We start from the raw sequence: 17,247 nt of genomic DNA on the forward strand, positions 1-17,247 counted from the left end.
CACTTATTGCATAGATCAAGCCAAAGGCAGCTGTGCAATTTATTCCCTACTCAAATGGTTAAGACATGGGTGTCCAAAATAAGGAGCTTTCACTATCTGCGCACTTCTTGACTTTTGTTCCCTACAACACGTCCAAAGTTTTAGGTCTTGTAAATAAGACATAACCACAGAAAATATGCATTTCTAAACTGAACAACTGATGAATATGTAAAGAAAAATCCCATGTCCGGATTTATCATAGGGCTGTGTTAATTAACGATGGGATCAATGTTTTCTTGCTCCTCTTATTTTGGGATCAATGCTCCAATCTCCATTTCAATGGAAATTCACCCCAATTCTTCTCCAGATAAAAATTTATTTGAGGCTTTATGACATTTTGGCAAATGGGAGGGAAGAATTAGTGGAACAGTGGGATAGGTGAGGAGGCAAGAGAAGCAAGAGTCCCACTTCAACACTTCCATGTTATCAAACTATAAAACCAAGCCAATAAATAACCATCAGCTCTTGCCTAGAATGAACAGCCTGTTGCAGGAACACAGGAAGAAATGTAAAGAGGATTTTTTTTAATAAAAGGAGTGTGTTTTTGATGTATGTCTCAGTTTAATCACCATCTTAACACAGAGCTGCACTAACTTTAGAATCCGTTACCATTTCTGCGAAGATGCAGCCAAGACTCCAGATATCAACTGCAGTGGAGTAATATTTACATCCCAAGAGGATCTCAGGGGCTCGATACCACAATGTGACAACCTGCAAAAAAGAAAAAAAAATTTCAAACTCATACCCACCTTACTTCCTCTAACAGACCTTTGGACGTTTTAGTCCAAACAGTGATATTTATCAATAATAATACAGTCCCTGACAATGGAGAAATTGCAAAGAATTCCACATCGAGGCAATCAACATTCTTTAATAAAAATTCACTTTGTTGTATTTAAATTTGACAAATAATTTTCCCTTGGTCTCTATTTCTCCTACTTACCCGAGCTCTAACCCTCGGAATAAAAGCCATTAATGCTGGAAATACTCAGCAGGTCATGCAGCATCCATGGAAAGCACAATCCAAAGAACAGTGGTCCTATCTTCTCAACTCCTGCACCATATTAAAAAAAGGCCCATTTTATTTTATTTTGGTTGCCACTCAAAATAAACAAAAATAATTTCAGAACGAGTTCAAAGGCCATCAGCAAATGGATCAAGGACAGAAAAATGCAGTTATGAAACTCTATGCCACTGAATGGCAAAATGAGTTTCACTGACAAGCTGCAACCCCAGTCGCAGTTACTATCAAACGCAAGAAGCTCCAGCCTCTAGTTGCCCATTAAAACCTGTCACCCATTGCTATCTCCTCAGCTTCTGGGAATGATTACATTACTTGCAGCTGTTATGAAGGTATAGGTGTATGCTCTACCTTTAAGAGAGAGAGGGGAAGCTGGTAAGGACTGAAAGCACAGAGTGTGCTGAACAGTTTAAAAATGTAACATTTGGTTGACACAAATAGCTGGTGCTGTCATGCCATGGTAGAAAAACAGATTCAAATTTGGCCAGTTTAAATTATGTGCCAAATACCAAAATCCAATCGAATTTGAATTTAATGTTTTGATGACATCAAACCAATGAAATGATCCGATGTTTTAGGGTATAAAACTGGACATTTTGAACAGCTGGGCAAGAACTGCCAAGAACACCAACAAGTATAGACTGCTAGCCAACTAGCTCTCTGAAAGGTACCTGTCCATTAGAAATTTGTGCAGCAGAACCCCAAAGCCGACCTAGAGAAATCTACAGAGAAAGACTGACATCTGATGATGACAACTGGGTCCAAAGTTGATTTGCCGTAACCTTAAGAGGGAATGTATCAGACCAGTATTGTAGAGTGGGATGTAAAAGATATGTTTAAGAGAAAGGAGTTGTAAGTAGTTGTGGTTTTAATGTTCTCTGTTGGACCTAAAAAGTAAAAATTAACAATTTTATTCTAAATACCGAAATCTGGGATAGTTCTTTGCCTCTCGAGATGAGCTTCTCTTTGTCGGATTTAAATTAGCAGAGGGGTTTACCCAGTGTCGTAACACAGCAAAATTAACAATTCCCATCCCGTGATACCTTGGCACATGTTGCTGTCCATTTGAATCACTGTATTCAGTTAAGGGGACGACATACCTCATGGGTGTATGTGCGAACAGGCACTCCGAAAGCTCTTGCAAGTCCAAAGTCAGCTAGTTTAATTGCACCCTCTGCATTGATCAGGAGGTTCTGCGGTTTCAGGTCACGATGAAGTACCCGATGAGAATGGCAGAATGCAAGTCCTTGCAGTAGCTGGAATAGATAGCTCTGAACAAGAGAAACACATAATTATTAACCAATACACAATAATCAATTGCACAGATCACAGTAACCACTGGATCGGAGTCAATAATATATAGAACTGGAATAGCTCAAAACCCCGTAGCTAGTATGCAAACTTCATCGGAGACTCCGGGGCTCCCATTAATATAGCTAATTCAGGTGATAAGTAAGGTCTTTAGACCAGGGCTTCCCTAAGTGGGGTCACCAGCTCACAGTCTGTGCCAGGAACTCTGACCAAGTGAACAGTTATCAGGCAGCTTTAAATCCTTGCATTTTTTTTCAAACATGGACTAATAACTTAACCTAGAGGGTTGGGTCCTAGCAGTAAAAATGGCAAGTCTCACAAGCTTTAAAAAAAAAACAAAACTTCTGCTCACACCACTCTATTCCACACCCTTTGCTCTTAAAGGTCACCCCACACTCCCAGCTTAGAGTGTATAATGGCTGCAGGGTCTGAGCTCAAAATTAAAAGCAAATTAAGAAAGCCTTGCAGTTCAAAAAAAAAATTAAACAATAAGATTCATGGGTGTACATTCGCAGCTGTAAAAATAGCAGAATACTGGGATTCCACTCCCCCACCTCATTCCCTAGCTGTATATAGGTTTGAATATCATAAAGGACAATAAACAAGAAATCTCTCTCACAAAAGGTTGAAAAGAATCATGTTCACTTGCTTCAAGAGAAGACCTAGTTTTCAAGAACTGATAAAACTCATGTAGAATTGAGGCACATAATGCTAAAGACCAGAGTGCAGAGCTTTGGTGATCCAATGATGTCAACAGTAACAATGGACCAGTAGGTCATCCTTCGCCTGCCCAGCAGCAGATAATTCCTGCAGTTTTAAGCAGGGGCCATCTTAAAAAAGTGTGGGTGACACAGGGCTACATTGAAAACACTGGAAAGCATCAATATAAAAGGATCTAAGGAGATACAATGTGTAAAATGTTCACATAGAATCAGGACAAGGTCTTCAGCTCATCAAGAATGATTCCACCATTCAATTATACCCTCTGGTTCCAGACACCCCTACAAGAGAAAATGACACCCTGGACAAGGGGTCATTTCCAGAGTCACATGGGGATAGAGCAAAATCTCCACACTGTGAAAATGCACAAGCTGGCACTGTGAAAGTAGGCGGTGACTTCAGGTTACGAAAAATAAAATTGGTTTGAAAACCCCAGTTAAAGAAAGTGAGGGTTATCATTACCTAAGAAATTGACACACATTAAAAGATGAAATCTGTTGCTCTTCTATATGTAACAAATATTGCTTTCCCCACACATGCAGTCAAAGGATTTGCCAAGTTAAACATGCCACTGTCAAAAGGAGAGGTTAGCATGACATTACAAATTGTGCGCACAAGCTGTTTGGAGGTAGCTTTGGATGGTAAAGGACCACTTCCTGCAGAGGCGCAGCACCATACTCCCCTCCGAAACACCAAAAGGGACGACATGATGGCTCAGTAGAATGCCCAATGTGTGTTCTGACCCATCTTTCTTTCTCCAGTCAAACCTTCTGCCAAGGATGGTTCCTCCCCTTGGTCTAATCCAAGTATACAGAACTCAATAGGATCCTCAATTTACAAATCTGCAAATACCAAGCAATTTGTAATACAGGATGATTGTCCACCACACATGAACTGATAAAAGTACATAAAAATTGTGCTCTCCAGATTAGTAAATAATTTTGAAAACCAGATCCACTGTTTGTTTTTGCGTCATTTGGATGAGACATTCAGGTGGATGCAAAAGATCCTAGCATACCCGTTGAAATAAACTAGAGCTCTTTTTCCAACATTTCCTGCTCAAATAATACTGTCAAAAACAGATTCAAATGGTCATTTACCTCATTGCCGTTTGTGGATCCTTGCACTGTGCAAGTCGTTGCCATGTCTGCCTACACAACAAAGCTTCAAAAACGCAATAAACTGGTTGTGAAGGAACTTTGTAATTCCCCTAGAATAAGAAACGTGCAAGTGCAGCTTCCCATCAATTGCAGAATTAATCCAATGAATTTACCAAATATCATTTTGGGAACAGTTTTAATAGGGTGGAGAACACATTTATATGAAGTTTTCTAAATGCTATAAAAGTTAAGGAACGTCTACGCATTTGTGAATTGAACAGGTTTAATCAGCACCACAGATACAGCCACCACGTTGTCTGGAAAACTTATATATTAAGTCACTGCACAGCAAAGCGCATACTAGGGCAGATACCAGCCACCTCAAGAAGATGACCTGCTTTGGATCCGTTCCATTTTTAATTTTGCCCTATGAAACCCACATGATTTTACCTTGACGAGTGGCAATGAGATCCCATTGACTGAGGAGATGTCCATGAATTTCTTCAGATCCTGGTGCAGGAACTCAAAGACCAGATACAGTTTATTCTCCGTGTGAATGACATCAAGTAACCTGAAGGAGTAGGGTGGGAGGGGAAAAGAGGAATACTAGTAATCCAACCACGGGTTCCAACTTCATTCCCAATTTCTTCTTGAAAGATCTCATTCTCACCAACTGTATGGTCACAAATACTGAAATTTGCAGGACTCACAATAGATTCAATTGACAAGCAGCAAATGCAAAACTAGTGGGATTTTTTCCTCTATTTACACTTGAGCACTTTAAACAAGTGCTATATAAATGCAAGCTGTTGTTATAATGATAGTCTATAACTCAGAGGAAGATGATTTACTACATTCTTTGTAGATCAGTCTCTTGTCACACTCTCCATTTTCAACCCAGACTGATGAGATTCAAAAGTTTCTGCATTAGCTACACAGGTCCTTTTACAAAATCTGCACCATTGCAAACTGGTGAGATTAGCAACTCTGTCTGAGTTATGACAGAGCACATGCAGATTTCAATTTGTTTTGCTGAGCATCTCAATTCAGTTCACAAAGCGTGACCCTGAGTTTCTGGTTCCTGGTCTTTTTCATTCTTTGCTTCACTCCCACTGTGCTTGACCCCTATACTACGTGACTGTAGCTCAACAGAAGCTGGAGGAACAATATCTCATTGGGCAGTTTACAACCTTCTGGACTCAACACTGTGTTCAACAATTTCAGATCCTAATTGCCATTCCCATTTTTTTTAAAGAAAAATAGGCAGCAGCTGCCTTTTCAACTCTTCCCTCCTATCCCTCCCACTGTACTTGCTTAAAGTCTGTTACTTCTTGTCCAAAATTTTCCATTGTTTCTCTTTATTCTTCCATGGGATGTTGCCTGTCTTTAAATACCTTTGAATGGAGTAGCTTGTTTGGCTATTTCAGACTTCAGTTAAGTCAACCACATTGTTGACACTGAGCTAATGCATAGGTCAGACTGGGTAAGGAGGGCAGATTTCCTTATCTAAAGGGCATTAGTGAACCAAATTGTTTTCTCATAAAAACCTATCAATTTATGATCATCATTATGGAGCCTAGCGTTTAATTCCTGATTAATTAAAAACTTACAGTTCCACCAGTTGTGAGATGGAATTTAAATCTATATGCTCAGAGCATTAAACTGGGCCACTGTATTAGTAGCCCAGTGACATTACCACAGCACCACATCTCCCAACAAGCACCCCACGTCCATCATTTACCACTTTTGATAGGAGGTCATAACCTGAAATAATCTGTCTTTCTGTCTCTCTCTCTCTCTCACCATCCCTCCTTTCTCGGTCACTGGATGATAGACAGGCTTTGGGGAAGTCAGGAGGTGAGTTACTTGCCATGGCATTCCTAACCTCTAAACTGTTCTTGTAGCCACTGTGTTTATGTGGCAAGTCCAGTTGAGTTTCTGGCCAATGGTAACCCCAAGGATGTTGATAGTGGGGGATTCAATGATGGTAACACCATTGAATGTCATAGGGCAGTGGTTAGATTGTCTTTTGTTGGAGATGGTCATTACCTGGCATTTGTGTAGCGCGAATATTACTTGCCACTTGTCAGCCCAAACCTGGATAATGTCCAAATCTTGTTGCATTTGGACATGGACTGCTTCAGTATCTGAGTCATGAATGGTACTGAACATTGCACAATCAGCAAGCACCCCCACTTCTGACCTTATGGTGGAGGGAATATTATTTAGGAAGCAGCTGAAAATGTTTGGGGCAAGCACTCTATCCTGAGGAATTCCAGCAGAGATGTCATGGAGCTGAGATGACTGACCTCCAACAACCACAGCCTTCTTCCTTTGTGCCAGGTATGACTCCAGCCAGAGAGTTTGCTCCCTGCTACTCAATGATTTCAAATTTGCAAGGGCTCCTTGATGCCACAGTCAAAAGTGACCTTCATGTCAAGGGCTCTAATCTCACGCATGGAATTCAGCTCTTTTGTCCACGTTTGATCCAAGGCAGTAATGAGGTCAGGAGCTGAGTGGCCCTGGTGGAACCCAAACTGGGCGTCACTGAGCAGGCGCTGCTTGATAGCACTGTTGATGACACCTTCCATCACTTTACTGATGACCAAGCATACACTGATAGGGCAGTAATTGGCCAGGTTGGATTTATCCTGCCATCTGTGTACAGGACATACCTAGGGAAAGCCCACACAGTCAGTGTTTAAACTGCACTGAAAGAGCTTGACAAGGGGAGCAGCATGTTCTGGAGCACAAGTCTTCAGAACTATTGGAATGTTTTCAGGGCTCATAGCCTTTGCACTGTCCAGTGCCAGCAACCATTTATTCATATCATGTGGAGTGAAAAGAATTGGCTGAAAACTGGTATCTGTGATGCTGGGGACCACTGGAGGAAGCAGAGATGGATCATCCACTTGCCACTTCTGGCTGAAGATTGTTATGAATGCTTCAGCCTTATCTTTTACACTGATTTGTTGGATCTTGCATCATTGAGGATTGGGATATTTGTGGTTGTTTAATAGTCCACTACCATTCATGACTGGATCTGGCAGAACTTCAGAGCTTAGATTTGATCCATTAGTTGTGGGATTGCTGATTTCTTCATATCACTTGCTGTTTGACATGCAAGTAGTCCTGTTTTGTAAGATTCACCAGATTGACACCTCATTTTTAGGTATGCCTGTAGCTTCTGCTGCTCCTGCCATGCCCTCCTGCACTCTCCATTGAACCAGCATTGATCCCCGGCTCGATGGTAATGGTTGAGTGTGAGATACACCAGGCTAGGAGGTTACAGATTGTGCTGGAGTACAATTCTGTCGCTGTTGATAGCCCACAGTGCCTCATGGATGCCCAGTCTTGAATTGCTAGATCTGTTTGAAGTCCGGCTCATTTAGCACAGTGATAGTGCCACACAGTATGATGGAGAGTATTCTCAACGTGAGTGGGATTCCATTCACACAATGACTGTGTGGTGGTCACTCTGACATGATGCGGTCATAGACAGATGCATCTGGAGCTGAGGGCAGATTGGTAAGGATGAGGTCAGGTTTATTTTTCCCTCTTGTTGGTTCCCTCACTACCTGCCACAGACCCAGTCTAGCAGCTATGTCCTTTATGACCTGACTAGCTCAATCAGTAGTATTGCTGCCAAGCCACTCGGTGCTGGATATTGAAATCCCTCACCCAGAGTACATTCTGTGCCCTTGCCATCCTCAGTGCTTCCTCCAAGTATTGTTCAACATGGTGGGGCATTGATTCATCAGCCAAGGGAGGACAATACATGGTAGATCAGTAGGAGTTTTCCTTGCCCATGCTTAACCTGAAGCCATGAGACTTCATGGATTGAGGTTGAACATTGTATACAGTTGCCCTCTGAGTCAATGTGCCACTACTGCTTGGTCTGTCCCGTTGGTGAGAAAATCAGGGATGGTGATGATGGTGTCAAGGATATAGTCATCCTCATAAAATCATACCTTACAGACAATGTCAGGCTGTTGCTTAATTACCCTGGGAGACAGCTCTCCCAATTTTGGCACGAGCCCCATATCAGTAAGGACGACTTTGCAAGGGCTGTTTGTGCCATTGTCTTTTCTGATGCCTAGGCCAATGTCAGTTGGTCCATCTGTTTCACTTCTTTGTTGAAACGTCATAGTGATTGATACAACAGAGTCACTTCCTGGGCCATTTCAGAGGACTTTGAGAGTCAACTACATCTGTGGATCTGACCAGGTAGTCCAGACCAGGTAAGGATGGCAGTTTGCTTCCCTAAAGGACATTAGTGAACCAGATGAGTTTTTCTGACAATCGACAATAGATCCATGGTCATCAGTGGATTTTCAATTCCAGTTTTTAAAATTTAAATACCACCATCTGCCACGGCTGGATTCGAGCCTGGGTCCCAAAGTTTCTGGATTAATAGTCTAGTGATAATACCACTAGGCCATTGCCTCCTTGTTAGAGGATAAAGTTTGATGTTCACCTAAATTTTTCCATTAGGGAAGTGACAGTGTAGGAATTTATTGCTTTTAAAACTAGGCTGCTAAATGTTCTGGCAGGCTGCACATGCTCACAATGTGTCCCCAATTAACAGCACAGGTACAGTGTATCCACCTATTTGGAAGCACATTCCAGTCCTGCTTCAGAACAACTGTACAGGATGCAACCAGACTCAAGTTTCAAGTCACAGTTCTTTTAAGAACAGGTGAGAGATAGATGTACAATGGTTTACTAAAGCTACACTCCATCAATCACAAAAAGCAAAGACATGAACAGGTCCAAAAAAAACAGAATGTACAGACAGCTTTGACCTTATTATTCTGCTTCCCTGTTTAAACAGGAATTTCACCTCCCTGCTTGACCACTCCTTCTGCCACATGTTACCTGCCTGCCTACTGCAGTTCTTCAGATCACCAGTTATTGATGGACTGGTGTAGCATGCAGGGCAGCATGAAAATGGGGGTCTGTTTCCAGGCATGAGGATGGTGTGGTTCAGACCTCCACTATTGCTTCAACTAAAATTGCACAAAACTAGAACCTCCTAATCACCCCAAACTTAATGGCACATATTTAGGAGTAATAATCTTTCTTTTTAAAAGGACTTCTTTGCATCGTCAAGTAAGGCGATAAAAGTTTCAAACACCAGATTGCTTGCTGGTGCATTTGGCCAGTTCCTCCAGGTCTGGCTTTTCCATTTTGTTATTGCTCCGTTTCTTCTCTCGTAAATGTGGTGACTTTGTAAGTTTAGGAATTTGCTGCTGTTACATTTTTCTATTGACATAAATATATGTGAACTTCTAGTTAAAATGCCATAGAATCTACATCCACTCAGAAACCATTAGTGCTGACCATAGAAATGGATCTCAAGGCAGCACAGAATCCCAGACAGCCGACAACAGGACAAGCTTACTTTGCTCAAGTATTTACCTCAATGCAATCTTTGCGCAAATTTCAGCTCACTGCTGCCAGCATGATCTTAATGAGTGCATATATTCAGCTCATTTAGCGCTAGTGTGATTTTTGCGCAAATATTCAGCTCTTTACTGCTCTTAGTATGATCTTATCGCACACATTTCCCCCACTGCTGTACAATCTTACTTTTGCAAAATGGCTGCCTCATTCCCCCATGTCATGAAGAGCTTACTATGTGTAAAGTGCTTTTAGATGTTTGAGGGAATTCATTACATGCTATAAAAATGTAAAGACCCGCTTTACAGGCAATGTTTCATTTAACCACACAACACAAAAAAAAAGTCCTTACTCGACAATGTTGGGATGGCTGAGTTCCTTCAGAAGGGAGATTTCTCGTATGGCCGTACTTGGCACCCCCTCAGTTTCCCTGAAAGACAGCATGCAAAAGCAGTTTGTAAGACAATGATTTACTACATAGCATAACCAAAAAGAGAGACAAAAAACTGTAAGCTTTTTCATATGCCAAATAAATGGATCCTGACAGCTATCAACAAGACAATATTGACCTTTCTGTCAAAGTCTCAATATTCTCAGATTACTTTACATGAAAGAAGTGGAATTACAACACCTGCTAACTCTGCACCACCTTTTTAAAGCAGCTTACAATGAAACTATATCAAAGGCTGGGTGCCCATGCCTGTGTGGGTCTGTGCACGGGACCATGTGTTGGACTCTGTCGTGGCTGTGTCGGACGGTGTGTTGCGCATGTGTTGGATTGTTTACTGTACCTGTGTGGGACTGTGCATCAGATTGAGAGTCACACTGGGACTGTGCAGCACACGTGTTGCTACGCACCTATTTTTTGTGGTGTTAAATGAGGGAGGAATTTTGAGCAAGACACTGGGAGAAATCCTCTCTCTTCTACACACATTGTTATGGGCAAGTACACCAGGATACAGTTTCAATTCTCATCTACAAGACAATGTTGTGTCAGGATATGTGGCAGCGAATATGTGAAATGGACTTCTACACAGAGAGGGTATCTGAAGCAAATAATCCTGAAACCTTTAAGTTAGTTCATTGTGACCTAAAGGAGGTTTGTCTGAATGGATATTCTGGGTAGTATAATGACATTGTTGACAGTACTCAGGGATGTTGGCAGCAGTGATCCAATCAATCATTTTACCACCTCCTAGTCCAGGGGACGGTGGGAGCAGTTGTTACAACATGGGGTAATATATGAGAAGTTTGTTCATAAGTCTGATAACTGGGGAAGAAGCTGCTTTTAAAATCTGTTGGTACATGTTTTCAAACTTTTCAGTTGAGTTTCTGGTCAACGTTGACCTCAAGGACGTTGATAGTGAAGGACTCACTGATGGTAACACCATTGAATATCAAGATCAACAGTTAGATTGTCTCTTGTTGGAGATGGTCATTGCTTGGCATTTGTGTGGCGCAAATGTTACTTGCCACTTGTCAGCCCAAGTCTGGAATATTGTACAGATCTTGTTGCATTTTTGAACATGGACTGCTTCAGTATCTGAGAAGTCATGAATGATACTGAACATTGTGCAATCAATCATCGGTGAACAACCCCACTTTGGACCTTATAATGGAGGGAAGGTCATTGATGAAGCAGCTGGAAATGGTTGGGCCTAGAACACTACCCTGAAGAACTCCCACAGATATGTCCTGGAGCTGAGATGACTGACCTCCAACATCCACAACCATCTTCCTCTGTGATAGGTATGACTTCAACTTGGGGAGATTTTCATCCCCAACCGAGCAACTGCCACAGACTCTAGTTTTTTTAAAGATATTTTTATTGAAAAAAAATTTCTTTTACAAAATTATAAAATACAAAAACGTGGAAACAGTGTAACAACAACAACAATAAACAACAAACCAACTACTATACTAAAAGAACTCACAACTACACTCATTACACATCAATAAATAAATAAGTAAATAACGCTGCTCAGCGTAACAAGACCATAGCTCTCAACCTTCGAGGGCATCAATTATTACGTTTGCTCTAAATTCTTCCTTTCAGGACATTAGGCTTACTAAACCAAACCACTGTGGCTAGACAAAAGCACTAATTAAAATGGCAGACAGATTTGCTTCCAAATAATTCAAAAAGGGCTGCCATGTCTTGTAAAAATTGTCCGTTTTCTGGTGCACCATATTTGTAAGAAAGTCCAAAGGAATGTGTTCCATAATTAACTTATGCCACCCCGACAGACCCGGGGGGTTCTCAGATACCCAGCACATCAGAATGTTCTTCCTCACACAAAAAGTGAGGATGCTAAAAAGCCTTCTCCCATGTATAGGTAAGGGAGATAAATTCAGCAAACTCAGGAGAAGAGAAACAGGGTCCACCTTGACTTCGGTCCCCAAGACCCTCTCTATTATTCCTGCTACAGCACTCCAGTATACACGGAGCCTGTGGCAAGATCACAAACGATGGGTGTGAGGGTACCTATATTTATTTTACATTTGGGGCACATTGAAGGTGCTCCCTGCTTAAATTTTGCAAGACCATCTGGGGCCAGATGAGCCCAATGAAGAATCTTTAACTGCATAGCAGGGGTCCTGCTACATATCAAACTCTACCTCACATTCTTACAAATGTCCTCCCATGTTTCGGGAGTGATCTCCACCCCTACCTCTCTCTCCCAGACCTTCCATAATCGCTCAATGTCACCCGAGGAACCTCCCCCCAACAAATGATAGACAGTACTCACTGAAAGAGTGATCCTAGCCTGAAGCACCTTCTTTTCCGTATCAGATCTATAACACTCAGTCAAAAGCATGGTCTCCTATCGGACAAAATCTCTGATCTGAAAAATACGGAAGAGGACCTGACTCGATAATCCTTACTTACGAGTTATTTGATCAAATGATGTTAATGTTTCATCTTCAAACAGGTCACCCAAACAAGAGACTCCCCTATCTGCCCAGGACGTAAACCCGGGATCCACTGTTCCTGGTTGGAAATGTGGCATACCGATTATGGGAGTATGGAAAGATGTTTTAGACATATTACCCTCCATCTGTCTCATTGCCCTCCATGCTTTGACAGTGTTAATAACTATTGGATTGCGGCAGTGTTCTGCAACTATCCTCACTTTGTCCATAAACAACAGGTTAATAAGAGGAGGCCTCTTATTAACACTCTGCCTGGGAGGCCTCAATGTCCAACCACATCGACGCAGAGTCCTCACAGGCCCAATCACTCTCAAAAAATAGAAGGGAGCTCAACTGATATCTTCTGACATCCAGGAGATCCACTCCTCCCAACTCCTGGAGTATTTGCAATTTTGTAAGCTTGATAAGGGGCCACTTATGATACCAAATAAAAGAACTAAACCAATCATTTAATTTCCGAAACGTTTGTCTCAGAAAAAGCAAGGGAAGCATCCACAGAGGGTATAATAAGCGAGAAAGAACATGCATTTCAATAAGAGCAATTCGACCTAGCCATGATATTAGAAGGGCCTCCCATCTTTGACGGTCTTGTTTAATCTTGTGAAACAAATAAATAAAATTAGCCTTGAATAACTGATCAAAACTGGGGGTAACAGAGAGACCCAAATAAAGAAAGCTTCCCTGTGCCCCCTTAAAGCTTCCCTGTGCCCACCTTCAACGTCCAGAATTCCCCTAAGACCCCTCCATAGGCATAGCGTCCAACTTTGAAAAATTGATCTTGTAACCTGAGAAAAAGTCAAACGAACTAATACACCGTATCAAACAGGGCACAGAAACTGCCGGGTTCGAAAGAAAAATGAGAACATCATCCACATATAATGCGATCTCAAGCACCTTCGACCCCACCTTTGGGGCAGCTATATTAGGGTCCCCACGAATGGCCTCCGCCAATGGCTCAATCACCAATGTGAAAAGCAAAGGTGAAAGGGGACAGCCTTGCCGACTGCCCCTACCAGTGTTAAAATTAGCAGACCTTATACCATTGGTGAGAACCGCTGCCAGAGAATCCTTACCAATCTAGTAAACACTTCACCCAGGCCAAACCGCTCCAGAGTATAAAAAAGATGTGGCCATTCCACCCAATCAAATGCTTTCTCCCCATCCAAGGAGACCACCAACCCTTGAACCAATCGCTGCTGGCACAGCAACCTCCTAACATTATTAGAAGATCTTTATAAAGCCCATCTGATCCTTCTTTACAATAGAGGGCAACCTTTCCAACCTCAATTCCAGAGTCTTTGATAAAATTTTAAAATCAGAGTTTAAAAGCGAGATGGGTCTGTAAGAACCAGAGTCCTCCCCTTTCTTGAGGATAAGGCAAATATTAGCCTCTCTCAAGGATGGCGGGAGGCAATCCCAACTATATGAATAGTTATAAATGTCGAGCATCGGCCCTAACAGTATGTTTACAAATTCTTTATAAAACTCACTGGGCCAGCCATCAGAGCCGGGTGCCTTTCCACTTTGAAGCTGCCTCACTGCCTCCTGGATCTCTTCAGCTGTTAACGGAGCACTAAGGAGAGACGCCTGCTCAGCAGTCATACCGGGAAGATCCAAATTCCTAAAAAAAAGACTCCATCTTATCCCATCTGTCCTCACAGCATTCAGACTGGTAAAGTTCAGAGTAAAACCTCTGAAATGCCTCATTGATATTTTTACCATCAAAAGAGTCCCATTCCCTTCCCTAATAGAAGCAATAGACTGGGAGGTATTCTTCTTCCTAAGCAGACATGCCAAATATTTACCCACCCTATCACCATGCTTAAACAGCCTCTGCTTTGTAAAGGAAAGTTCCTTCCTGGCTGTATGCGTAAGCATGAAGTTTAAGGTGAATCGAAGGGCTATGATCCGCTGCAGCTCAGTCAGTGATGATCTACTGTAATATGCCGTCTCAACTGCCTTCAATCATGCCTCAAGCAGACACTGCTGCACTCCCTTCCGTCACTTCTGGCTGGCAGAGTATGAGGTAATTATCCCTCTAGCATAGGCCTTAATAGTCTCCCAAACAACGGACGGATTACCAGCTGTACCAGAGTTGGTGGCTAAAAAAGCTTCACACTCCTAGAGAGATATTGTACAAACTTGCTGTCCTTGAGAATGAAGGGATCTAATCATCAGTACCGTGAGCCCATTGCATCACCCTTAAGCTTAACCATTAATTATACTGCTGCATGATCAGAGATGGCAATATTCCCAACTGAACATCCACTTGCCACTTCTGGCTGAAGATTATTGTGAATGCTTCAGTCTTAACTTTTGCAATGACGTGTTGGGTCTTCCAATGAGGATGGGGATATTTGTGGAGCCTCCTCCTCCACGAGAGTTGGATTTGGTGGGATTGCAGAGCTTAGATCTGATCCGTTGCTTGTGGGATCACTTAGCTCTGTCTATCACTTGCTTATGCTGTTTGATGGCTTCACCAGGTTGACACCTCATTTTCAGGAATGACTGCTGCTGCTCCTGGCATGCCCTCCTGCACTCTCCATTGAACCAGAGTTGATCCCTGGCTCGATGGTAATGGTTGAGTGGGAGATAAAGCAGGCCACGAGGTTACAGATTGCACTAGAGTACGATTCTACTGCTGTTAATGGCTCACAGCACCTCATGGATGCCCAGTCTTGAGATGCTAGATCTGTTTGAAGTCTGTCCCATTTAGCACAGTGATAGTGCCACACAACACAATTGAAGTTATTGTCAATGTGGTGAGACTTCACCTCCACAAAGACAGTGTGGTGGTCACTCTTACCAACACTGTCATGGACAGGTGTGTCTGCAGCCAGCAGATTGCTAAGGATGAGTCAAGTATGTTTTTCATTCTTATTGGTTTGGTCATCACCTTCCGTAGACCCAGTCTAGCAGCTATGTCCTTTAGGACCCAACCAGCTTGGTCAGTAGTACTGCTGCTATTGAGCCACTTTTGGTAGAGTCTCCCATCCAGTATTTTGTGCCTGTCCCACTCTCAGTACTTCCTCTGTGTGGACTTCATAGGGTCTGGATTCAATGTTGAGGACTTACAGGGTGGCAACCCCACATCGAACAACAATGAGACCGAAGACCATTTCCATTTCCGAAAATACTTGCCAAATGTTTGCTTGGAGATGTGGCTCTAGGATTGGGCCCATCAGCCACAAAGGAACTCATTACCAATGACACAGAATTCCTAGGTGAACAATCATACTCATTAGCAAGTGATTGCTCATGATGACGTATGAACAAAACATGGAAAACAGGAGCAAGATTGGTCATTTGGCCCATTGAGCTCTGTCCATCATTCAATGTGACCATGACTGATTCTGTATCTCAATGCCATACTCCTGCTCTTGCCCTATGCCCTTGTCACCTTCAGTGCCTAAAAAATCTACTTCTTTGTTAAACATATTCAGTGATTCAGCTTCCATCATCAAAACATGGACTGTATACTGTAAATATTAAAAACTATTACAATTGTATCGTGCCAGTGGATTTTTGCCTACTTTGTTGGTGTTGGAATTCAGGCTATCTGTCTTCTGTTGCTATCTCAAGACCCCTTCAGGTTAATCATAGTGCCCCTCATTACTACCTGAGCGAAGATTAAGCTCAGTCAGTAGAGAATCAAACCTGAAGATTTTCCTCAATGGCGTGCAGTACACAGCTGTACTACTGTACAAGTCATGATAGGAATCAGAAAAATGAATCAAAAACTTTAGTCAAATCAGTGTGCAGCGGACATTAAGGAGTACCTAAAGTCTTGGCATCATGGGGAAAGCAGATTGGATGACTGCCTCGATCATCAATAACTCTTAATTCTCCACTCCCTCTGTTGTTACAAGATCAGTCGTACACATTACAAGGCCTGTCGCCACCATTAACACAATCTGTATTTCAGGAAGTTACAGAATTCGGGCAGTAAACGCGTGCAGAATCTAATGTTTATTTTTTTAAAAAACTATAACTCCTCCCGTGGATAAAAAGTTTACGCAAAACTATAGCAGTCTTAACCAGCGCCAACAAAACATAAAAGTGGTTGCATCCTGCTAGATCTTTTGTGCCTGCGCCAAGACCCGTATATGCCGGTTTAATAATCTCGCTATCGGTCGCTCACAAACTTTCAAAAGAACCCCGCCACTCACGTGTCTAGTCGAATTTTCTTCAGGGCCACCACTTCACCAGTGTCTTTATTTTTGGCTTTATATACCACACCATACGTCCCTTCTCCGATCTTCTCGACTTTCTGGAAACTGTCCATCCTCTCTCTCTCTATCTTCCCCCACCTCCTCCTCCTCCTCCTCCTGCCAGCCTTTGCTCTTCAGTTCGTCCCTCGCGAGACGATCAACGGCTCTGGTCTAAAGGGAAACGATGGTGACTTTCCAGCCGAGATTGCGGAACAGACAGAAACCGTAACAAAGTAACATTCAGCACCGCGCCATGACACTGCTTTTCCCGCGCTCCTTCAGTCCCACCCACATCCTATACCATTGGTCCAGGAAGTTCAAGCTGCGAGTATCATCATCTTCTGGATTGGTGGTGCTGGAAGAGCACAGCAGTTCAGGCAGCATCCAAGGAGCTTCGAAATCGACGTTTCGGGCAAAAGCCCTTCATCAGGAATAAAGGCAGAGAGCCTGAAGCGTGGAGAGATAAGCTAGAGGAGGGTGGGGAGAAAGTAGCATAGAGTACAATGGG

General features: G+C 42.5%; 1 protein-coding gene across 2 annotated transcripts in view; it reads right to left on the minus strand.

The window, feature by feature from the left end:
• Positions 1-16,997, minus strand: part of cdk2 (cyclin-dependent kinase 2) — a 28,729-nt gene extending 11,732 nt beyond the window's left edge. Inside the window, exons 1-5 of one of the 2 annotated variants that reach the window (XM_043681876.1) lie at positions 16,698-16,997; positions 9,947-10,024; positions 4,642-4,762; positions 2,161-2,331; positions 649-750 (exon numbers count right to left, since the gene is read on the minus strand). In XM_043681876.1, coding sequence (XP_043537811.1) covers positions 649-750; positions 2,161-2,331; positions 4,642-4,762; positions 9,947-10,024; positions 16,698-16,813 — 588 coding nt within the window. In that variant the 5' untranslated portion in view covers positions 16,814-16,997. Of the gene's footprint in view, positions 1-633; positions 751-2,160; positions 2,332-4,641; positions 4,763-9,946; positions 10,025-16,697 lie in introns of both variants that reach the window. The other variant, XM_043681875.1, reaches the window with a different exon arrangement.
• Positions 16,998-17,247: the final 250 nt, after the last annotated feature.

Source organism: Chiloscyllium plagiosum, chromosome 43, assembly GCF_004010195.1.
Source record: "Chiloscyllium plagiosum isolate BGI_BamShark_2017 chromosome 43, ASM401019v2, whole genome shotgun sequence".
Taxonomy (NCBI): Eukaryota; Metazoa; Chordata; class Chondrichthyes; order Orectolobiformes; family Hemiscylliidae; genus Chiloscyllium; species Chiloscyllium plagiosum.